The sequence below is a fragment of the Stenella coeruleoalba genome, assembly GCF_951394435.1.
Source record: "Stenella coeruleoalba genome assembly, chromosome: 13".
Classification (NCBI taxonomy): domain Eukaryota; kingdom Metazoa; phylum Chordata; class Mammalia; order Artiodactyla; family Delphinidae; genus Stenella; species Stenella coeruleoalba.
Window position 1 is genome coordinate 29139524 of NC_137159.1, and position 24928 is coordinate 29164451.

The 24928-nt window shown below is 38.5% G+C and overlaps 1 protein-coding gene across 5 annotated transcripts in view; it reads left to right on the top strand.

The window, feature by feature from the left end:
* Positions 1 to 24928, top strand: part of EXOC6B (exocyst complex component 6B) — a 717212-nt gene that overhangs the window by 595878 nt on the left and 96406 nt on the right. The window contains exon 21 of one of the 5 annotated variants that reach the window (XM_079940501.1): positions 4177 to 5528. The exons of the other annotated variants lie outside the window; for them this stretch is intronic. Coding sequence (XP_079796627.1) covers positions 4177 to 4200 — 24 coding nt within the window. The 3' untranslated portion in view covers positions 4201 to 5528. Of the gene's footprint in view, positions 1 to 4176; positions 5529 to 24928 lie in introns of those variants that run through there. 5 annotated transcript variants of the gene reach the window in all.

Consider the following 24928-nt stretch of genomic DNA (forward strand, 5'->3'; position numbering starts at 1 on the left):
CTTGCTATGAGACAAATGAAAAATGTACGTTTAGGAAGCATTGCTTGGTTCAGTAAAGCAGGGTTTTGTTGTTGTTGTTGTCGTCATTGTTGTTGATAATGACGTTGTTCCCCAGTCATCTGTTTCTCGATGACTTAGTACCTTTAGGAAAATTATCTATTTCGCTAGTTCACTAATGTTGATCCAGAGGGAAAGGGTAAGCTTAGCTTAGCTAAAGTTCCTTTGTCATCAGAACTTTAAGAGGAATAAAAAATGGCTTCCAGGGCTTCCCTGATGGCGCAGTGGTTGAGAGTCCGCCTGACGATGCAGGGGACACAGGTTCGTGCCCCGGTCCGGGAAGATCCCACATGCCGCGGAGCGGCTGGGCCCGTGAGCCATGGCCGCTGAGCCTGCGCGTCCGGAGCCTGTGGTCCGCAACAGGAGAGGCCACAAAAGTGAGAGGCCCGCGTATCGCAAAAAAAAAAAGAAAAAAAAAAAGGCTTCCAGCTCAGAATTATATTTTATCATATACAAAAAGCAATTCTTTAGCATTTGAACCCTAATATAATTTTTGTGTGGATCAAGGTCAGATTTTCTAAGCCACCAGGTCACTTACCATAGCCGTCTTGACTCTGATCTAAAGGACTGGGTCAGATTATCCCTGAGCGGAATCTAAAAATGTGACTTTGTGACTCCAGAAAGTTTGGCAGAGGAATAATTAACTAAAGGAACAGATCTTAACACTGGTAATAGGCCTATGACTTCTTCACTTCTGAGAATATCTAGACTCTGTTCTACTTCCAGGTCAGTCCTGATTCAGGTATAAAAGAAGGAAAGAGAGGGATTTCCCTGTCAGTCCAGTGGTTAAGACTCTGTGCTTCCACTGCAGGGGGCACAGGTTCGATCCCTGGTCAGGATGGGAAAGCTGTGGGGATTGAAATGAAAGTACTTTTCATATCGTGGAGCAACTATTAGTGTGATTTCCCTACAAAGTAAATGTGGCTCTGCTTCTGCCTTTAATCTTAGTAATTGAACTGAATCCAGTTCAATTTGATATATCCTGAGGCTTACTTTGGAACAAACCCAGAGCTCTGGGTCCCTCCCACCCCCATCGCACAACTTTAATCCCCTAAAGCTAAACTTGTACCCCTGAGCCCCTTGGGTATTAAAATACAAATTGCCTGGATGTTCACCTTATGGCAGTTGATTTACAAAATCACAATACATTTCCTTCGTATCTCTCTTTTTACTCTTGACGTACTTAGGATCCCGCACAGGATCCTGAATCAGTTATATACCAGGAAAAGTGCTTGATATTGTCATAAATATTATCTTTTGTATCTTGAAAATAATCTTGTGAGGTAGCAAATGTTATTCTACTTACAGAGGTGAGAAAACAAATACTCAAGGTGCTCTCAAGCAGTATCTTACTGCTATGAAGTAACAATCTTAAATTCGGGCTCCAGTGTTCTAACGTCAAGTTCAGTGCTCTTTTTAGAAACACAAAGGATATCAGTAAATACTTGGTTGATTGTTGACTGAGAAGGAACAATTTTCCTAAAATAAAAGGCAGACTTCAAATGACTTCCTTGCTTCAGTTTAACACTCATTACCTCCTTTTTGAATGCCAGCCAAGGGAAATGATTAGTTTGATTATTGCCATTTATAAATGGGAAAGTCGAGACCAAATAAGCTTTATTGAAGGCCTCAACTTTCAGTTGTCATTCTACATTTCTCAGTAAGGAAAGCTGAGATGTGTGGCGGTTGTCACCTTGTCTGAAGGTGAGATGGAGTGTTTCAGTGATGAAGAGAGTCTGATATGATGACTAGGATTTCTGGGTGAATACAGAGTGAGAGAGGGGGCAGATATCATTTCTGCCCCCTTAAAACATGTTCTGCACCGAAAATAATTTTTTCCAATCTGAGGCATTGTAGTGCAACATTTATTAAACATTTAGGATGAGCTAGGTATTGTGGGGGGTATAATATAAACAAGCCGAAGCTCTGGTCTTCAAGAGATAGTCATTTAATGGAAAAAAAAAGTTCTGACATCATCATTCACATAGTTCTGAGTTAATTAAGTTTGAGGAAATGATTTGCCACTTACAAATACCTGCTTTCTAATTCCTACCAACACCAAGTCTTAGTAGCTTTTAAGCTGTATTGCGTGGCAGCTAACGGTTCTGTTGAGCTCCCTTGGGTGTGATTCTGTGCTGTGATGGTAGAAGTTGGGGAAATGGGGGAGGTAGACAGGCTGAGCTGATAGGTTCCTGGGTGGTTTATCCTAAATTCGCCTAAGCAGCTTTGATATTATATGTTTTGTATTTTGGGCTTCTTCGTAAGATTCATTTGGGAGAAGTAAACAGGCTCTGCAACTAAAAAGTTTAAATCATATTGCTATGCAACAATAACAAAACATTCAGGCTCTCTGGTGGGGCACTCATCTAAATTCTTTGTGGTCCTGCAGCAACCAGAAATTACTTCCCTCATTTGAAAAGCAGTATTGAGATAATCTGCGGTTAAGTTTTGAGAGTGAAAAGGGTTGTTTCACCGCCCACTTATTTGCCAAGAAAGGATCCTCTGAAGAGGGAATGAGTGAACATTATAGAAATTGTCCTTTCATTTTGTCAAAAGGGATTGACAAGATAGATCAAGCTGTAAGAAGGCAGATGCAGCCCAGCCAAGTGGGATCTAAATGCCAGGGAAGACTTCTCTTAAACGATTTGAGGCAGAGTACCATGCAACTAATAATTGTTTCAAGGGGAGTAAATGGCCAAGAATGAAATATGCTAGTGGGGTCTCTACTTATTTTTTGTCTCTCCAAGACAGTTCATAGTATGAAGAATAAACACTAAGCAGTTCAGTCATTTAGATAGTTTGAAAAGATAAAAGAATTAAAACAAAACAAACAAAACATGGCTAAGTTCTGTGAAATGGAAAACAAGATTTCCATGCAGATGACTGATGAGTTATGCATAAATCATTCCTGAGCAAAAGCTTTGGGGCCACTTGTTTTTGGTTTGGTTTGGTTATTTTTAAGTGGGAAAATGGGTCAGTTGGTCTTATAAAACATTCCCACAAAACTTGTCATTCTGACATGTGGTACAATATAGGCAGCAGAGATAAGAAAAATCACATCTGAAATGACTCCTCTCGTTGATGTTACCTGGGCTCCTTCAACCTGATTTGTAAGAAAAAGAGCGCTTGTCTGTAGAAAACATTCATCCCTCTGGAAACTTCCTTTTCTGTTCCTACTCACTGAGGAAGCAAAAGGAAATCAGCATCTGTCCCAGTTGCCTCCAATGCAGAATCAAGCTTCCACCGTTGTGATCACTTAAAAATGAAAATACAAGGCTGCTTTTGACCCAGTTTTGTTTCTGGCAGTGATGTAATCATTAAGGAAATATCTAGAAACTCCTGTAAGGCTCCACCCCAAAAGTGCAGGGCCTTCCCCAACGAGCCAGAATCAGCTAAGATGACCATCGGTAGCAAACGTCTCAAAACTCCAGAAGGCAGGAGCCATAGCTCTGCTTCCCTTTTCTACCCTCTCCCTTCCTTATCCCCCACTCCCTTCTACCTTCATAGCTACTAAGTGCTCCCTCTGGAATGTTTGAAGGTGAGGATTTAGGTTTGAGCAACCTGTTAAAAATATGAATTGTTACCATGAACTCAAAGTGGCCTTTCAGCTTTGCTGACAGAAATTTACTCCATGTAGACAACCCCCCACCCCCCCAAAAAAATTAAGCAGGTAAGGTCATTTGGAGTTGAAACAAGCATGCAGTCGGTGTGTTTGAAAATGAAATTATAATTAACCTGCTGATGGCTGTGAGGTGTTACCTTGAACTCTGTGTGGCCTCTTGGCACAGCGGCTGAACTTGCTTTATTGAATACCCAGAGACCTGAACAGGTGAAATCAGGATATGTCCAGGGCCAGTTGTACTTTTAGAAAGAAGGTTATGTCTCTTTTAGTGCCTGTTTTAAGAGAGTTGAGGATTAATTGAGCAGCATTAATCAGAAAATAAAAATGAGTTTTGACCATCCATGTCTATGTGAAACATAAAATTTGTTACAACTGCTGAGGAAAATGACTTGCCCACTTGGTGAATTGATTCCTGAAGTGATGAAAGATTACTAAGCCAGATAGTGGCCTAGGAAGATTATTGCAATTTGGAAATCATATATTATCTACATGTTTAGGAAAACATTGTAATTACCAGCTGAGAGCTATGAAGTGTTGCTCGAAGTCCAAGTGGTCTGTTGACACATGGTTTGGACAACTTTATGGAACTATTCAAAATGAGGTAGGTAAAATTATACAGCAGTAACTTAGCATTGTTAATGACAAGGAGGGATGGTGAGTTCATTTATGGTGTTGAATGAATGAGTCAGAGATAAACTTTAACTCTCTCTTGTCCATGAAATATTATTTTAAAGGAAGTGTGCAGCTTACTGCCTTATATAATCAACAGAATTGAATAATGGTACTGCAGTTGTCAAGTATGTCCTAGGTTAAGGGAATACCATAAACAATTAATTTATTGACAGAGTTGGTTATAAGGTGTACCCTGTCGTGCCTTTAAACTGGCAAGAAATCCATGTCATCCCTTGTCACACTGAGTAAAAACGAACTGCATTATTCTGCTACTTCTGTCTTCACATCTCTTCCCTCTCATTATACAATATCAGTGCATGGTAAAGTCACATTTTACAAAAGCAAAAATTTGGGGATCCTCCTTGTTTTAGCTGAGAGTACCTATTGTTAGACTAAACAAAGTGTTTGGTTCATTTTGTGCTTTTGACAGACTGGCTAGAATGAATGCTCTTGTTGGTTTATTAAACAAAGAATAATAATCCAAAATGGGGTTTTATTACTGGGTGGGATTACTCATTCATGGAATGATCTAATTGTTCACACCTCTGCCTAGTTTAAGCAATAAAGTATAGGTAACATGGAGGTTTTCCTATTTCAAAACAAGTTTCAGTTAGGACACATATAAAAACACTCTTGGCCTTCCCAACTTTTTTTTTTAGTAGGAGCCTATGTTATATACACTTGTATTTCTTATAGTATACTTAAATGAAGAAGAAACTTCACAAGGTACAAAACCAGTAATCCAGGCTCATCTCAACTTAATGCATTTCACTTGGTTGGTGATTAAGTTTCAACATTGCTAACAGACCAGAGGGATCTATCTTTTTGAAAGAAAATGCTTTGTATTTGCCCAGCGTGTTTAATCTCAATCCAGTGCACAAACTTAGAAATAGACTAAACCCTCTACCATAGTTTTAGGTATGATCATGTCAGCTCAGTGTCAACAGAGGTTGACTGCCTCACTGTCCACAGTGATTGACTGCCTAGTCCCACTTTGGGGTGCCATATAGATTTTGATGGACTTTGGTGTAACTTGAAATACCTGCCTAAATGTATAAGGCCTCAGATAATTTTATTCCTCTTGTTTTCCCCAACAGTCTGATAGGTGTTCTCCAGTTCACAGGTACATCATGTTTCTATCCTGTATTTAGAAGCATCACACTTTATTTGTGCCATTTCTGCAATCTGGGATGCTCACCCTATCCTAGCTTCGACTGTATCTGTCTGCCTGCCTTCTCTGTGAAGCCTTTCCTTAGCATCCCATTCCAACCTCTGAACTCTTATATTGATTTTCTGTAGCACTCATAATGGTGGCAGATACATGACATAACTTATGCAAGTATCCACACTAATATCAGCACTTATAAACTTTATCGTAGTTATTTTACATATTTGTCTCAATGACTCCTCTACTTTTGCATGTTAGCCCCTCCCTTCCAATTATTGCCAAAGTGACCTTTCTAAAATACAAATTTGATTGATCATTCTTCTGGATCTGCCCATCATCTGCAGGGAAGAAAGAGAAAGCCCAGAGAAAGCACTTGCATATAACTATCTTTTTAGGCCAGCTCCTACCTGCCTTTCCAGCTGTGTCTTCTACCACTCCCTTGGTATACCCGCACAAAATTTGTTGCCGTTCACCCAACATGACATAGCAAAGTGTCTTCCTTTTAGCTAGGCACTTATACCCCTGGCAAACATTTACTCAACTTTTAAGACTCAGATGTCTCCTCCCCTTGGAAACCTTCCCTGACTCTCCCAGGCAGGGACTGGCCTGCTCTTTGCACCTCCTTAACACCTTACACAATGCTCTGATACAGCGTATCTTACTATACTGTATTTATTTTCCTATATGTCTCCACTACTAGCTGTGCACTGTTTAATTAAGATAGAAACTGTTGCCTTCCTCGTTTTTATATCCTTACCTTGGTTCCTGGCACATAGCAGCTGTTCAGTAAATGTTTGTCAAATGAATGAATGAATGAATGAACAAATGAACTTTCTTAAATGAAAATTTTTTAAAAGCCAAGTAATCTCCAATGAGAGAGATGCTTTAAATTAAAGTTATTTTATATCTATAAATGTCCTTCTTTTATGTCAATATATGAACTACTTGCTAAGGGGCCTGGGGACACACCGCTCTATTGTATTTCAGCAGAGAATCCAGTCCCTTGAAATGTGTCTTGACCATGAATACTTTGATTGGAGAAAGTCTTCTAGTTTGAGTGGAAGTGATTATTACCATTGTTGTTGATCACACTTAGATTGCAAAGTAGGTCAGATAGGTGTAAGCACAATTTGACTGTAACAAGAAGGGTAGAGTCTTTAGTCTCACCTTTTACCTTCTGTTTAATGCAATGTGAGCTTCAGAAAATGAACACTGTTCCTTAGTGTTTTGAAATATTTTCAGCCAAGACCTTAACAGGAGGGAATTAGTCCATATTCCCACCTGCTTTGTAATTATTCTCCAGTAAGACCCAAGCAATGGCCAATTCTATCCAAAATTAGCATAAGAGAAGAATGCCACTAACATCCTATTCAGGGCCAACCACCGGGCTTCTCCATCAGCCAACCCTCAGCCCCCAGAACTGAAAGCACAAACTTGAAATTTGATCTTGTGTTTCTTTTTCTGTCACTGAGACTTAGTTCTACCCGCCAGGGCTCTCTAAGCAGGTAAGAGAAGCAGCTTAGGAATAAATAGTGAGAACTGCCATTTTACAGAAGAGTAGAACAAGGCATGCCAAGGTCATGTAGTTTGTGAAATGATGATGGGAAGGTTCAGGTACAGGTCAGTGCAGTGCTGAGGAAAGCACCCAGGTATCCTTGACAGATACCTTGGCTAAACACCCAACACTTCCACCCTGGGCAGTTTAACTTGTGCCAGTGATCCCACAGATTTTCTGAATGAATTACCGTAATTGGATTTAATTAAGGGGGGGATGTTTCCTGTACACACCAAACAAGCTGCACACTGGATTGTTTTGCCTAGATGACAGGGAAGAAGAAACCCAACAGGAAATATATCTTTGCAAATTAGAAAAGTTGATACGCTAAGTCCTGCAAACATTGGGCACTTATCCAAAGTGAACTCCTAGTGACCCCCTGGCACCTTGGCTCACCTCACCATACTTCATAGCCAGAAGCATACCAGGTGGATTCCCGTTCTTACCTCCCTGATAAGGCAGCAGGACCTTGCCACACCCATCCTCACATCCAGTCTCCTTCCCTGCTTCCCCTGACCCCAGGTCTGTTAGAAATCAGGGTGATAATGCTATTGAGGTACAGGCTATAAACCATATCAGTATGTACGTAAGTAGAGGGAGGGGAAATCGGGAGGAAAAAGCACAAAAGGCAAATGGAGAGTTCAGCTTCACCTCTAGGTGACCTTGGCAGCATGTGGAGTAGAAGGGAAATTGCCAGGAACTTGCAGTCTTTTGTTGAGCATTGTTTTGACTTGGCTTTGCTACAGAGCAACTTTGGGGGACTGGGGCAAAAAATAGGTCATTGTGAACCGCAGGTGCAGTTTTGATCTTGAACTATAATCTGTTGCAGTATATGTGCAAACCCAGAAGTATTTATCAAGACGAAAATGAAGCTTTTCCTCATAGGTACACAGACCACTTTACATTGTAATAGCACCAACAACATAAGTGGGTTTTTTCCCCAAAAAATGGAAGGATAAAATAGCATTCTCTCCTTCCCTCCCCCTGCCCCTCTCCCTCCCTTTTTCTCTCCCTCCCTCCCTTCCTCCCTCAATCTGTCTCTCTTCCTCTCTCACCTTCTCTCACTCCCTCCTTCCTTCACCCCCTCCTTTGATAGACTATGCTTCTCTGTTGTGAAAAACCTCATTTGACAAACCAACTCTTGACTCTCAAGGTTCCCTCCTCAGGAGATACTGATTAATGTAGGCAGACTCACTCAAAGATTCAGTGACAGGCAAGATATTCAGAAGGCTGGGATTTTAACTCTTACTCACAAACAGTCAGCATTCACCACGATCTTTGCCTACTTAATTTAGACTCTTGAGAGTATGCACGCCAGTGTGCAGAAAGAACATATCCCAACGAATGAAAGGAAGAGAGTTCTAAAACCCTTACTCTTGGCCTCAATCATGTCACTTAATCCCTCCCACCATCTGTTACCTCATTTTCTAAACGTAATAGGAAACATGTCAAAGCACCTGGCTGCTAAAATGATAGGCACTGTCTCTGGACGAAGATGAAAATCTGGAGAGTATTGCTCGAGCAATTTTGTACTTGAGAATTACTAAAAAACATTGCTGGGCTGCTGATTTCTTCCTTCCAAAGTATTTTGTACACACAAAGACAATTAAGAGAGCAGAGGTTTAAATTTCAGCAAGAAATACTTAGATTAGCCTAGAAATGCCCTGCCACCTATTTGTCTAGGGAAGGAGCCATTTAGGTGAGGCTTAATACACAAGAAAGTAACTTTTATTCATTTTCTGATCACTGTGACTTTTGAAGATTAATAAATAGAGGAAAATAGGTACCTGCTACTGATAATTTTGGGGCAAAGTTGGATTCATTGACAGAAAATGTTGAAAAATGTAAACAGCTAAGAAAAGCAGTTTTATTATGTTTTTGACAGTGGCTTGTGATGTGTTCTGGATAGCACAGGCGGGAAGGTGGAAAAGGAAGGATAGGTAGACAGATGGACTCCTTTGGAGGCTTCTTCAAATTTTGTGATTTAATATGTTTGAAGAGCTCAAATTTTTTTAGGTTTTTATTCTGAACCTTTATTGATATTTGGAGGAAAGAGGTATAGAGTATTGTCCCTTTTCAGGAGGAAAGCGAGACTTGGAGCGGACAGATATCTTAGGACAATCTGTTGGCCTTCATTTGGGATTCCTCCCCTGTAATTCAGGGTGGGATCCCCTGAGACCACTAGGCTGCTTAGAAAGAGTACCAGCCGCCATCACCTTCCAGTGCCCCAGAATTTTGTCCACCCAGGGGACTCAGCTGCTGCCAACAGAAAGTATCACATTTCTGTGATCTCTGGAATCCAGGTTCCCAGAGGGGAGCAGTGATCCAGAGTACCTAGCTACCAGCTACACCTCTGTTGTTCTAGAAACCTAAAATTCCCAGGCCTGGATTCTGCTAAACTAGAATAGTGACTCTCAGTGATGATGGGTGGGGGTTGGGGGTTGGGGCACATCTAGAAGACTTCCTGTCTCTGGTCACCACCTCACATCCTATACTTACTTATTCACCCCTTCATATCTCCCACTATTATGATGGAAACCTCTCATATTCATCATGTATGTAAAATTAATAAAAGAATGGTTAACTTTAAAAAGCCCATATATTACAATAAATGGTCCCTCATCCCTTTCATTTTCACTGACGATTCTTTGAATATTTCCTATGTGCTAGGCAAAAACTTAGCAGTGTATTCATACATTAGCTCAGAAAATTTTCCAAAAACTATGTGAGATAAGAATTATTATTTCCATTTTATAGATGAGGAAACTGAAGCTCAAAAAGGTTAAGCAGCATAGCTAAAGTCACACTTTGTGGCCGAACCGGGAGTTGAGCCCAGATCTGTCTGATGCCAAAGCTACTTAATTGTTATGCTATTCTGCCTCCTCTTGCCAATGACCTTGCCTAGAACTAGTATAGCTGAATGGCTGGCCCATGTCTGAAGTAGCAAATGTTCATTCAGATAGCCATGAACTCTCCACCTTTAAGTTTCAGAGGAAACATTAAACGGTGTTAAGTTTTTACTTATGTTTAGAATTCCTGACATCCCACAGATGCATTTTTCCATACCTCAAAGTAAATACAGTCAAGTGATTGGCCCCTTTGAGACCTAATTTTTTAAATAAATTTAAATATAACAAATACTATATCCCTACTATCCAGACTGGAAAATTATCATTTTTGTTTGTTTGTGTCATTTTTATTTTTATTTAAAAATTTATACAATTGGTAAGAAATAGAAAAAGAAAGGAAAAATAGTTACATGAAAATAAATAAAAGAAAGCAAAACATTGTAGCATAGATAACATCCTACCTGATACCGAGGCAAGCCCATTCCTGCCATGAATTTGGCATTTATCCTTTCAGTTTTTTTTTAATATTTTTAAGCCATTTATGAGTGCCTGGGTATTATATGTAATGTTGCTTTGTGTGTTTTCTAAGTTAATGTATGTAGATCATGCCGTGTATCATTCTGCAACATTTTTTTCATTCAGTAGTATTTTCAGAATTTCTTCATGCTAATAATGAGATCTGATTTGTTCCTTGTATCTGTTATGTAGTATTCCATTAATTGCTATGCCATATTTTATTTTCCATTCTGCTATTGATGAACATTTCAATTGTTTCCACTTTATTATTTTTTTTCCAAATAGTATTTCATGGAACATTCTTGTTTGTTTCCTTGTGCATACATATGTGTGTTTCTTGAGAGTTTATACCTAAAAGCATACCTAGAAGTAAAATGACTGGCTCATTGAGTTGTCTTGTCTTGACGCACATGAGATTTTTATATGTTGAGATGAACCCAAGTGAAACCATCAGTGTGTGTTTACAGTAAGAGAAGAAAGGTGGGGATAGTGTCAATGCAGAGTGTAGAAACGAGAGACTGGCTCCTATGGCTGTCTATAGCATTGTTCCCATTCAACATGTAATGTCAGTCTTCAGCTCTATAGGCAGGAGAGATCAACATGGTTCAGTGGATTATATATGTCATCTTTATTGGTCCATTATCCCTTTTTTATACACGTGGGGATAGGCCCATTCCTTAATTCAGGAAAAGGAAATAAAATGTTTTATGCCCCAGATTCAAACATCAGCCAGCTCTGTGGTGTTCTAAGCAAACTGCTTTCGGGATCTTCATAATATTCCAGCTGTCCATCAGAATGCTTTATTGTGGTGTCTGCAGCAGAACCTGAAAGAGAGACTTCCCCTTTGCAGGAGTGGCTGAGAAAGGCAAGATTGTGCATTGTCTGGGCATTCTGCTGCATTTATAAAGTATTTATGTACTTTATTTAGTGGCTGTGGCTATGACTTTATCTTCTTTTAGCTCATTTTCCAGCGTAACATGATAAGACCACTCCTGCCATTATGATTTACCATGCAGTAAACAATGAGGGCTTTTGGTTTGCATTTTATAGAATTGCTTTATTCTGCTCTCCTTCCAACCCCTTTGGGAAACAATTGACGATTGATGTTTCTCTTTTGGATTTCTCAAAGTGAATTGAACATTCCTAGATTTGGTTTCTATTTGTTATTCAGCTTGTAAAATCCATCACTTTGGGGATAAGAATGGCTTGTGTCCAGCATAATAGCTTTTTGCTTACTAGTCTACCTGGTGACAGGAGGGGAAGCACAACATGGCTTGCCCTGGCCCTATCTCTATTGTTCTTTCCATATTCTACTTCAAACATAGCAGTGCCCCACTCCCAAACAAACAAGGATTGAGTGTCACTTTTGACCATGGAGCATAGTCTCTTCACAGCAGCCCATCTTCAGTCATAGGAAATTCAGGTATATCAGAGTCAAAGTACTGCAGAACTGACCATACTGGGATATGCAGGCCAAGTCTGACACTGGCTGCTGTCCTCCTGTTAACCGGCTCTAGCAGCCTGTTCTACAAACCTGCTCATCCTAGGGACCAGTTAATTTCATAAGGCAAGTTTATTCCACTGATAGAAGAAGAGCAGTTTCTGGATATTTTGTGTTCAGAGGCTTTCATGTAATTTTCAATCTGATGTTAAATATAAATTAATCCCAATTTTAAATTATCCCCCAACTTTGGATCTTGCTTTCAGAGGAAAAGCTTCAGTATAGGTGTGTTTATATTTTATGCATCCATTTTTTTCTCATATCAGCATAGCTTGTTTATTGTCTGCATGTTTGTCTTTTTAACATCAGTTGCTAAGTTCCTTTAAGGCAGGCCTCATTCTCTTTTTTGTGAGTTTCAATTCTCAGTGCCTTTTGTCTTGTTGATTTGCAGTAAGTATATATTGAATTAATTCCATATGTATTTTGAGGGATGAATTCAGAACTTATGGGAGGTAGGAAAGATAAAAAGAAAGCACATAAGCCAAAACTCAACCAGTATGCAACAGAATGCTATTTTGCCCAATGCTCTCAAACTTAATTTTAACTACTACCCCAGAGGTAATATACATCATTTCATTCTGCACCTTTGCTATATATATTTTATATTCAAAATTCTGATTAAAAGGTGAGTATAGTTTATACCCCAGAACTTCACCTATTACCACCTGGGCCAATATTTAATTGTCTTGAATTTCTTTATGATCTGTCTTTAATGTCGGGGAGTAAGTGTTGGGATTTCAGTTGGGAGGTGCAGGAAACCCATCTGGGCTGTACTCGACCTCTGAAACAAAGACCAGGGGATGCTCACTCAGATGTTTTGATCCTCTGCTACTAGATCCTTTAAGACCTCTATCCAGAGAGGTTAAGTAAGACTATATTTTCTTCTCCTTTGTGGACAGGAGTGGAGACCCAAGTAAGGAAATTAAACTGGCCTAGAAGAAGGAAGTTCTTGATCCTAAGACTCATTGTTTTCCATTCATTCCTTTTGTCATCACAAAAACTCTGTTATCCATGTTGAAGAAACATATTTTTTCTGTCCAACGGGTTATTTTCAATATGATATATGGAAAGAATTCTGACCTAAGAATAAATAGATTCATTTCCTATTTCTGTCTCTGCCACTACCTTCTTGAGTAAATGGGAACAAGTAATCTAACCTTTCTTGTCAATTGTCATTGGAGACAGTTAGCTGTGAGAATAAGCCCATACCTAAGGCATTGCATTTGATTTGGAATACCACATTTTAAGCAGGACACTGATAAAGTACATTTAGAAGAAAAAATTAATCAGGTTATCAAGAAATCTGGAAAACCTATTTAAAGAACTGTGGGTATTTCAACCTGGAAAAGAGAAGACTCAGGAAATTTATGATATCCAGTTTCAAATATATGAGGACCTAACTTGAAGAGAACTGTGAGTAGACTTACTTCTGTTTTGCTAACTAGGACCCATGATTGGAAGTTAAAGGGAAGCAGATTTCCTCTCAGAGAAAAACTTGTCAACAGCTAGAGAGCTCAAAAATTGTAGCAGACCACATTTCCTATAACTTGAGGCATGCAAGCAGAAAACAGTTTCACATTTATAAGGGCTGTTTTATATTGGGTAGCAAATTATACTAAATGATTGCCAAGGTCCCTTCCCAAGCTAAAAGTCATGATTTTGTGAGTAGACAAAGTCAAACTCCTTCCACCCTTCACTTCTATCATCCTAAAAGATCCATATGTTTTAACAAACTTTTCTTGAAATCATGGGAAGAATAGATAAAACATGTTGTTTTATTACTTTTGAATCTGGCAGAACTTCTCAGTCTCTGATATGATCACATGTTCCCTGGAGGGGGTGCTCCAAGCTTGTTCTTCCTCTGCTTGTTCTCTCTCCCTCCAAGCACATCTGCCACGTTTTTTTTTTTTTCTTCTTCTTCTTAGTGATTTTTGTATTTCTTTGAATCTTTACAGGTGGTAGCAATTTTGGTTCATCTGACTTGATGGTATGAAATTCTAAATAGTTGGGGGTCATTTGGAGTGATTACTTTTTTCTTTGTATTCTGGGTGCCTGGGGGAGTGTGTTTGGAGCTGTATTAGTTTATAGTCCTTGTCAACATAAACTCTTTATTCATCTTCACATCTCTCTGAAGAACAGACAGAGGAGGTTCATGATATCACAGATGTCATGCAGCAGACACAGAGTCAAGCAGAATTGTAGTAGTCTCTAAACTGGATAAATTTAGTAACATATTCTTAAGTCAGTGTTTTAGGGAAAAAAAATCTATAGATTATCACCAGATAGAAAGTAAGACTTTTGTTTTGGTGGACAGTGTCTCTAATAGGAAATTTGTTGGAATATGCTATTGCATGTGGGAATATCTTCACCTCACCATCCCCCCAAGGATTAAGTTACCGAGAATTGCAGCTATTACAAGGAAATTGCCAAGATCTTCTCTGTTCTCTTATCAAATTATCTGGATGGCTGGGTTTTTCTTTTTTTTTTTTTTACTTCCCCCACTCCCCTTTCTGAAATCTGCTGGAGCCCACATTTTATATGAGATTCTTTCCCATTACACTTTCCGGGTGTTTGAAATCCTGTCTAGATTATTGGCCATGGGGCAGGGAAAGGGAATCTTTGAACTTGATCTCTGTGGCAACATATTTTAAAACAATCTCTTCCAACTTCACAGAGGTTGTGCTAGTGACCCTCTGCTCACAATTGTTGCTTCACATAATCAAAACTGGATATGATTTCTGTTATCCTACAGACTTGCTCCAAAGCAAATTTTCAAAAGTAGATTGCCATTCTTTCATAATGCCCCAATCAGGCTTACCTCACCCTATGATATCGATGAAAGCCTGAAAGTCTCCATGGACCCCAGCATTCCCCTTGGATATGCACACACAGTTAAATTTCCCTTCATATATCTGCATTTCTTTAAGGTATAATTAAAGGTACTGCTTTATTATTATCTATAAACTTTATTAGCTATAAACTTAAGGGGGATCTCAACCACTGCTACTCTTCTAAGACAAAGGAGTCCAGAATGTCATACTGGGGTGACACTAGCTGGAGCTAAATTGTTCAGTAAAAAATGGGCTGATTATGGGCTTCCCTGGTGGCGCAGTGGTTGGGAGTCCGCCTGCCGATGCAGGGGACATGGGTTCGTGCCCCGGTCCGGGAAGATCCCACATGCTGCGGAGCGGCTGGGCCCGTGAGCCATGGCCACTGAGCCTGCGCGTCCGGAGCCTGTGGTCCGCAACGGGAGAGGCCACAACAGTGAGAGGCCCGCATACCGTAAAAAAAAAAAAAGTGCTGATTATAGCAACCAGAATGCTCCTACATTGTTGATGGGAATGTAAAATGATATTCACTTTGGAAAATGGTTTGGCACTTTCTTATGAAAGTAAACATGTACCTACTTTATAACCCAGCAATTCCAATCCCCCAGGTATTTATCCAAGACGAAAACATATGTCCACAAAAAGACTTTAAAAAGAATGCTCATAGCAACTGTATTCGTAATTGTAAAAACCTGGAACATCCCAAGTGTCCATCAATAGGAGAATGAATAAACTGTAGTATATTCATGTGATGGAATATCATTCTTCAGTAAAAAGGAACTGCTGATACATACAACAACATGGGTGCATTTCCAAAAGATGATACTGACCGAAAGAAATCCTATGTAAAAGAGAGAATATTGCATGCTGTTGTTTATGTGAAATTTCACAACAGATGACTATCTACTTTACAATATTCATGAATCAAGCAATACTAATAAGGTGGGAAAATAATCAAAACAGTGGTTGCCTCTGAGAGGTAGGGACTGAGTGATGGAAATATTCTACCTTCATAGGGATTGGGGTTACACAGGTGTTTGTATTTGTCAGAACTCATCTAAATTGTACACTTAAGATTTGTGCATTTCATTACTTGTAAATTTTATCTCATAAAAAAAGTAGAATTGTAAACAAATATCGAACTCCAATGAATGATATGCATGATGAAATTGTCTACAAATACTTTGAAACACACCAAAAATAGAATAATTGATGAATATGTGTATGATAAAACAACTATAATAAAATGTAAATTGTAAAATTTAGGGGATGGGCATATGGTTGTTCATTGTTAAATTGTTTCAACTTTTCTATATGTTTGAAAATTTTTATAAAATGTTGGTACGGATAGTTGAGAAACATTAATAGACACGATGACAAGAAAAGCGAACCTTAAAATTTTCAGTGGAGTAATTACTGTCTCAGTCTGTATATATTAGGGCCTTCTAATACTATTATTGTTAATATTATTATTATTATTAATATTATTATTATATTCACTCATTCACTTATTCAACAAGCATTCGTAGAGTACCCACTCTGCATCAATCCCTGGTCTAATTGCTGGTAACACCAGAATAAAAGAAACAAACCCTGCCCTTAAAGAGCGCACAGTCTAATAGGGGAGATAAGAGATGCTTCCATGCTGTTCATACTTAACTTTCTAAAAGAAAAACATCTTTGTTTCCTTGCTTCTTTGTCTTAGTAGTCTGAGAATTTAATAATAAATAATTGAAAGAATGCTAAGCCATTTAGGTTTAAAGAATGCATAAGTACCATTTTTTTTTTAGATTCCAAGACGTAGACATAGAGAATGGACTTGAGAACACGGAGTTGGGGGTGGGGGGGAAGGGGAAGCTGGGGCAAAGTGACATATATGTGGCATGGACATATATACACTACCAAATGTAAAATAGCTAGTGCAAAGCAGCAGCATAGCACAGGGAGGTTAGCTCGGTGCTTTTCGAGGACCCAGAGGGGTAGGATAAGGAGGGTGGGAGGGAAGCTCAAGGCGGGGGCGGGGGGAATATGAGGATATATGTATGCATATGGCTGATTCACTTTGCTGTACAACAGAAATTAACACAGTATTCTGAAGCAATTATACTCCAATAAAGATTTTTAAAAAAGAATGCATAAGAATCTAATCAAAGTAGGATTTTAGTTGTAAAGTACTTAAAGACTCTAAAGGTGAAATCTAGTGAGTGAACCAGCCTCCTTCTGAAAATCTCAGGATAGAAGTTCCCAGAGGGTGTCCATTTTGTAGGACTGAATACAGAACCGTGGGAAGAGTCCCAGTTGCCTGAATGAGATATTTCTGTGCCCATTTAACTTTAACTCTTCAAAGAGACTGGAGTTGTAGGAATCAGAATGCTGTCTGGGATGATGTGATTCCTCCCCATCAGCCTCATACTGTCCTGTGACTGTGTAGGTTTTGGTGACTAGCCCAGCCCTGGAAAATGGGGTGGTTGGAACAAACAGAAGAAGTAACTCCTGCTTTGATCTTTCTCAAGATAAGGAGGCATCCGTGTTTCATTGATCTTTCTAGGTCTTCCTAATTCTGCAGAATTCACAAATCCTGTGATCTTCTGTAGCTGACAGACACGTAGTTCAGGCTCTCTATGTTAACAGGCCTTGTTAACACATGGTATTCAGCAAATGGTAAACATCAGAATAATACATTTCCTTCCTTGTTGACTTAATGACCAGGGATTCATAGTGATTTTTCATTCTGCTAAGATTGGGTTCACTCAGGATCAACAAGCTTTAATGATTAATTTTAGGCTCTAATACAAATATAATTTTTCCATACCTACTATTGCAGTTAGACATTAAGTTCAGGAGAAAAAAAAAAATGTTAAACTTGAGAGCCAAGAAGATAACTCAAGCCTGGGTTTGAAAACAAACAAACAAAACCATATTTAGTCAAACTCGACCTTTTTTCTAAGAAGGAAGATGTGTTTTATTCTCTTTTTTAAAGCTGTGTGACTTCTGAAAGATGGAAAAGATTTTGTGAATATTCTTCTCAGATGTGACAAATCCACGTTGGCAGTACTAGTTTATATACAGACACTTTGAACAATACCTGTTTCACTTGGCCCGTGTTGTGTCACGTATGTACTTTCCCTTTGTGGAGAGAAAATACATAGTCATTTTGTTCACAGAACATGATGAGATGGGACAGGAGGGAGTCAGCCTAGGGACAGTGACTAGTTATGTAGAACAAAGGATATTAAGGGTTACTTTAGGCCCAAATACCATGCCCCTGGAACCTGGAATAAATAGGTTCCAGATACTCGCTTTTACATTCAGCCTCTTTATGTTCACAGATACACACAGTCCACACCATCCGTACATTTAAGTGTTGAAAACTATGAGAATAGGTCTCTAATCCAATATAAAATTTAGCACTAGAAGGAATTTAATAATCATCTCTCCCTGTGATTCCCAAACTTAGTGGTCTTTAATTATGGGAACTTTTAAAAGATAGATAGATTTCAGAGCTTCAGTGATTCTGAGTTAGCAGGTTGGACAGGGGTGGTGTGATATGGGCTGGGAATCTGTAGTTTTATGTAAGCTTCCCATGTGATTCAGTTGATCAGCCAGTTTTGAACTGTATTCACCAGTACTCATCATTCTCATTCTCAGTTTTTCAAATAGGCAACTAATGCCCAGAGAAGTTATGACTTTTCCAGAGTCCTACAGCTAAAGCCAGAACTAGAGCTCCAGTCTCCTAATTTTCATTCCAGTGCCTTTTCACTCTACCTTGAAGCAACAGTTGCAGAGACCATCTGTTTCATGCTTTTTCTTTAAACTGAAATCACTTAAGTTCTTTAAATTTTAGTTACCTTATCTGCAGAATGTTATCTTATTTGCTGTATTAGTTTCCTGTGGCTGCTATAACAAATTACCACAAACTTGGTGGCTTAAAGCAACAGAAATTTATTGTTTAACATTTCTGGAGGCCAGAATTCCAAAATCAAATGTCAGAAGGCTCATGCTGTCTCCACAGCCTATAGCCTATAATCCTTCCTTGCCTCTTCCAGCTTCTGGTAGTTCAGGGGTTCCTTAGCTTGTGGCTTGCATTACTCCAATTTTTGCCTCTGTGTTAACATGGCCTCTCTTCTCCCCATGTATTCTCCTCTTTTGTCTCTCATAAGGATAATTGCCATTGGATTTAAGGCTCATCTGTTTAATCCAGGAATGATGTTTTCTTAAGACCTTTAACTAAGTTACATCTGCAAAGATCCTTTTTCCAATATGGTCATATTCACAGACACTAGAGATTAGGACCTGGACATATCTTTTTGTGGATCATCATTTAACCCACTAAATTTCACCTTCTGTCTTTAAAAACTTCAAATCCATCCCACATGTAAAACACATTCACCCTACTCCAACATCTCCAAAAGTTCAACCCATTACAACATTTACTCTAGGTCTGAAATCTCATTTAAATATTATCAGCTCAAAAGTCCCAAATTTCATCATCTAAATCATCTGTATCAGATGTGGGTGAGAATCTGGGTATGAGACGTACTGGAGCAAAACTCCTATCTATGGCTCTATGAACCTAGAAAATAAGTTGTTTCCAGAATACTATGGTGGGACAGGCACACGATAAGCATTTCCATTCCAAAAAGAATACCAAAATTAGGAAATTTACTGTTAGGAAAGTGTGCTCTTGGGAAAAAGACAAGGGTGTGCCTGGATAACCTTTTGCTGAAGAGATTCTGTATGTGACTCATTGATCCATTCAACCATCTCAGCAGAAGCCAGCAGAAATAGAAATGGGTTAACCAGGAAAGATCTATGGTGGGCCCTCTTTTTTCATGGTATTTCGCCTCTGGCTAGTGGGTACAAATCTAGATTGAGCCAGTGGTAATCAAGAGTAGATGAGTTGCATGTTTTTTTGTGAAAATAATCTCTCCCCACCAGTCCCCCGTAACCAAAACACACACACACACACGCGCGCGCGCGCGCGCGCACACACAGGATTGAGCAAGAAGAAAGAATGTCTACATAAGGCAACAGTGACAGACATTTCATCCTTGTTTATATAAATACAATTAAATAAAGTTGTATAACTTCCAAAAATAGCTAAAACCCCTTCTGTGGCTCCAATGCCCTTCTCCCCTTTCCTGTGCCCTAATTTTACTCAGGAGTTATCAGATTGAGAGATAATACAACACTGTTTACATGGTGATGGGATTAATAAAGAGGGAAGAGTTGATTCTAGAGCGAAAGAGGGGATAATGGCAGGAACAAAGCTTTTTAATAGACAAAAAAGAGTGGGATTAGTGTGCAAGTGAAGGAGCAAGGATAGTTCATTCATTATAACAGAGGAAGAAGCAGAAGGTATGGATACGGATGCAAGTGCTAATAGATTTGGTGGTGATAAAATGGTATAAACAAAAATAGTTGTCTAATGTTGATGTTGATCAGGTGTGAAATTATTTAAGCTTTACATTTGCTAAATGTTAAATGAAAAGTCAGATTTTATTTCAGTTATAGCTGTGTTAATCATGATTATGCTTAATAAATAAAGTTACAAAAGAGTAGAACTGAGGAAATGCTAAGTCAAGTGTTCGTCACACCCAATGACCAGTATATTTATACATTTCTCTGTAGGGAGTATCACAATATGGGTAAAGTATATTTTCCTGAGACCCAGTTATCTCAAGTGATTTTGAAGTGGTTTCAAACCTCATCCACGTCATTTGTCCTACTTAGAAAAATTAAAATTAAAATGCTATCCTCAAACTTACACATATATCTCATTAACTAACCTCTTGACACTTTTAGTTTCAAATGAATAACAGTGGGAATGGATTTGGTTCATATCTATGCTTACCAATGGAGAAATAACCCAGTTCACATTTGACAGCAGATATGTCATCATCATACTTACTCCTTTTGTATAAGGCATTTGAATTAACTACTTCTTTTAGATTATTAGACTCTGGTGAAGAAGAAATTTTGTTACCTAAACATAAATTCCCATGTACACTTTGAACCATTCTTTGTGCCTAGAAAACCTATACTAAGAGGTTAGTTTATGATGAAAGACTTGGAATCCAAGTAGGAAAAGTTCATCAAAGAATAAGATCAGGAAAAAGCATGCTAAGGATTAAGTAGATGGGTGAGGTGGAGGGGAAAGGCAAGTATGAAGACACTGGCAATATCAAATAGAAAGTAAGCATGTGAAATAATGAAGACCCATGCTTCTTTCATCTTCAGAAAACAAATTGAAATTGAGTCTTTAATAAGTGATAAGAGGAAAAGGAACCATAAAATTTCCCCCAAATCATAATAGATTTAAAACCAAATAAATGTATTCACTTACAAAAATCTGACTTTTGCAGAGTATGCGCATATCTAGACAGTGTTGTCAAGATCAGAAAGGTACCAATCTGTTTGGTTCAACATAATAGAGACTGTATAGGGGCGACACATTCTGACTTTGATTGCCATGCTTATATAGAGACTGCTTTTATCCCCAGAATTATAAAAACTGATTGAAGCTTGATCATCAATCTTTTTACCCTGTCCTTTAAGCTTTATGTTACTTTGTGAATGGAAGATTTCCTTGAAATAACTCAAGGAGTAGAACATTCATTAATTCAACAAAGCATTTTTGGATACTTACTATATGCCAGACAGTAAGGATTTGGCAGTAAACAAGCAAAGCCAAATCATTATTTTCAGGAAGCTTACATTCGAAATAATATCAATCAAAATTGATCTTACTCACTCTTGATGTTTAACCTAAATAACTTGCTACAGCTATTATATTAGGTTGAACCGTATAAAACCACCAATAGTCAGTGAAAACACCAATTTCATGCAGCTTAACCAGCTGTTAATTGGGTGAATGCCTACCTACCATACCAAAGAAAGTGTGCATTTTTTCTGTGCCATTAACATAGCTTTATTTATTTAAACTTTTGTTTATTTAAACTTATTTAAGCTTTATTTATTTATTTAAATAGCATTATTTCTATAAACTAGAAATGATTATAAGAAACAAGTAAAGCCATTGGCTAATAGTTAACCCACTTAAATTTATTTGTATTTTCAGCAAGCATTTATTGAGCACCTTCTCTGTGCCAGGCATTCTTTCATGAGGCAGGAATACAATGCTGAACAAGACAGACAATCCCCACTCTGTTTACAAGCTGATGGAAAGAGACAAACAAATGACCATACAAATAAACAATAAATTATCAGGTAGTGATAAGTTTTATGGTGAAAATAAACCATATACATTTGACTTTTGATGCTGATATAAGAAATATCCATTTGGAAACAATTTTACAAATCTTTTATAAAATTAAAGTCAGAAACCCTGTATACTTTTTTGTCCACCACGCAAAAAAATTTCTCTCCTAGAATTCAATACCATGAAAATGTTTGACTGTTCAGATGAACTCTACTGAAACTAGAAATTTAGTGTGTTTCTCTTTGTTTGGCAACTAGGAAGCCAGTAAAGCTGTTTAATTCTCCATTACAGTGATAAATTTACCCAGATTCCCAGTTCATCTTTCTTTCTCTCCTATTTTTAAATTTTTTTAAATCTAACTCTTTTCTATTTGACAAAACTACTAGCCATCCTTCCCCTCTCTCCCCCCAAAAAGAATCTCATCTATGAGCCAATCATCATGTTCTGATAAATTTGCAAATTTCCCATATTTGCCTTCCAAGGCAGCTGTAGAAAAGGAGATGGGAGTTTACATGAGTAGTTACAGTCACAAACTTCAGCCTGCCAAAAAGTGTCTCAATTTCATAGCAGATCTAAGAGGGAGGACTTTGACATCTGGACGGAGCTGGAAAGGCCAGAGGCACACCATCAGGTCAGCACAGTATATTATCCTTGGGAAACCCTGGAAGAAGAGCTAGAGGAAGATTAGAAACTTTTAAAACGCACTAAGCAAACAACAGCATTTGTATGATAATGATAGCATCCTCAAGTGTCCTTGTTCTCTCAGACAGTAGTCTCTGCTGAATTTTTTCCCCTACTACTTCAGGGGAATCCTTCAAAGACTTCTGGCTTCTCACAGGAGGGGTCATAATTCCCTATCTTGTACACATGGTGGTATCAGTAGTACAACTCCTGGTATCTGCCCATGTCTTGCCTTTCCACTTCATTCCTGAGACAGGGGTAAGATTGACCAAATAATCACCCCACAGAACAGAATCTCTTTCGTTAATTTTAAAACATTTATCAGACACATTCTCTTCATCTTCTTGATGACATCTTGATGTTTGCCTTACTGCATTTTTAGGTAGCAGTTTTTGCTACCCTCTTCTAGAAATGTGTGTTTGGTACCATGTGGGCCACTTTCCTTTGTAGGTAAATAACTGTTAAATTGTTCCTATGGGGAACTATGTTGTGGAAACTCAAAAGCCTCAACAAAACAGGTTTTTAGAAGGTCATATCTTTCAGCTCCCTGCTTTCATAGATTTACAATGGAAAATGATCTCAGAGAAATGTTGTTCAGTCTCTTACCCAGTATTTCAGATCTGTTTAGCTCTGTCCCCAGGAAGAGGGTATCAGCTGCTTCCTAAATTAACCTATTCCAGAACGTCAAATCGTCAGTCAGTCAGTCAACTAGTCCTGAGTACCTACTGCTAGCCACTACAGATATAACAATGAGAGCTACAGGCCCTGCCTTCATGGAACTTACATTCTGGAAAATAAAACAGGCAATATGTGATGAATATGACAAACGCTATAAAAGCAGAAGTGTAAATTACAGAAGTGTAATTTATAATTACCTAGCCTAATCTGGAGGAGTTGGAAATGGCCTTTATGAAAAAGAGACGTCTAAACTGAGTCTTCAGAATGAAGGCTGACATAGACTGGTGCTTATGAGGAGCTAAAATAATGCAGTATCTTTAGAGCTCAGTGAGATGGATAGATGATGAGTTTATAGACAGCATATGGGTCATGGCTTTGTAGACCATGTTAAATTTTTAAAATTTAAAAAATTTTATCCAAAAAGCAATAAGCCCTTGATGAGTTTTAAGCAAGGCACTGATGTAATATGATTTAAAAAAAAAAAATCACTATAACTACAAATTGGGGAAATAAAGAATAAATGTGGGGTGGTGGTGGGATGAATTGGGAGATTGGGATTGACATATATACACTAATATGTATTAAATAGATAACTAATAAGAACCTGCTGTATAAATAAATAAATAAAATTTTAAAAAAATAAATTAAAAAAAAGGAATAAATGTAAGACACCAATCTGGAGGTTTTTGCAGTAGGTCAAATGTGAAAGAAAGCAAGAAAGAAAAAAACGGAAGGAAGGAAAGAAGGAGAAAGGAAGGGAAGGGAAGGAGGGAGGGAGGGAAGGAAGGAAAGGGAGGGGAGGGGAGGGGAGGGGAGGGGGAAGGAAAGAAAGAAGGAGGGAGGGAGAAAGGGAGGAAGGAAGGAAAGCTTGAACTGCTATAATAGCAATAGAGGTAAAGAAAAGTGGGTGAATTAGAAAGAAGTAGAATTGACAATATTTGGTGAAAGACTGAGAAGCAGGGAAGAAGAAAGAATCAAGGATGATGTATAGTGTATAAACCATGAGTTCTGAGAAGGCTCTGTTTTCTTTGTTAAGATGTGTTTAGTTTTTGTTGTATCCTTAGTATGTAGCATATATGAGGTATTTAAATAATGTTTGAATGAATAAATGAACACATGATCATACATCCAGGATTTTAATTTGAGCAACTGGATTAAGGGTGATGCTATTTATTTAGATAAGGAACAGAAAAGGAGGAAAATATTTAAGGAGAATGCGAGTTTGATTCCTTGATTATTCATATCTAATATTTAAAAGAGATATGGTAGATATAAAACAGAAATATTTCACCTTTTAAAAAATGAAGGGCTTCCCTGGTGGCGCAGTGGTTGAGAGTCCGCCTGCCGATGCAGGGGACACGGGTTTGTGCCCCGGTCCGGGAAGTTCCCACATGCCGCAGAGCGGCTGGGACCGTGAGCCATGGCTGCTGAGCCTGTGCGTCCAGAGCCTGTGCTCCACAACGGGAGAGGCCACAACAGTGAGAGGCCCGTGTACCGCAAAAAAAAAAAAAAATGAAGGCTATTTTTTAGAGTTTTATATTTATAGAAAAATTTATTAGAAAGTACTGAGTTCCCACGC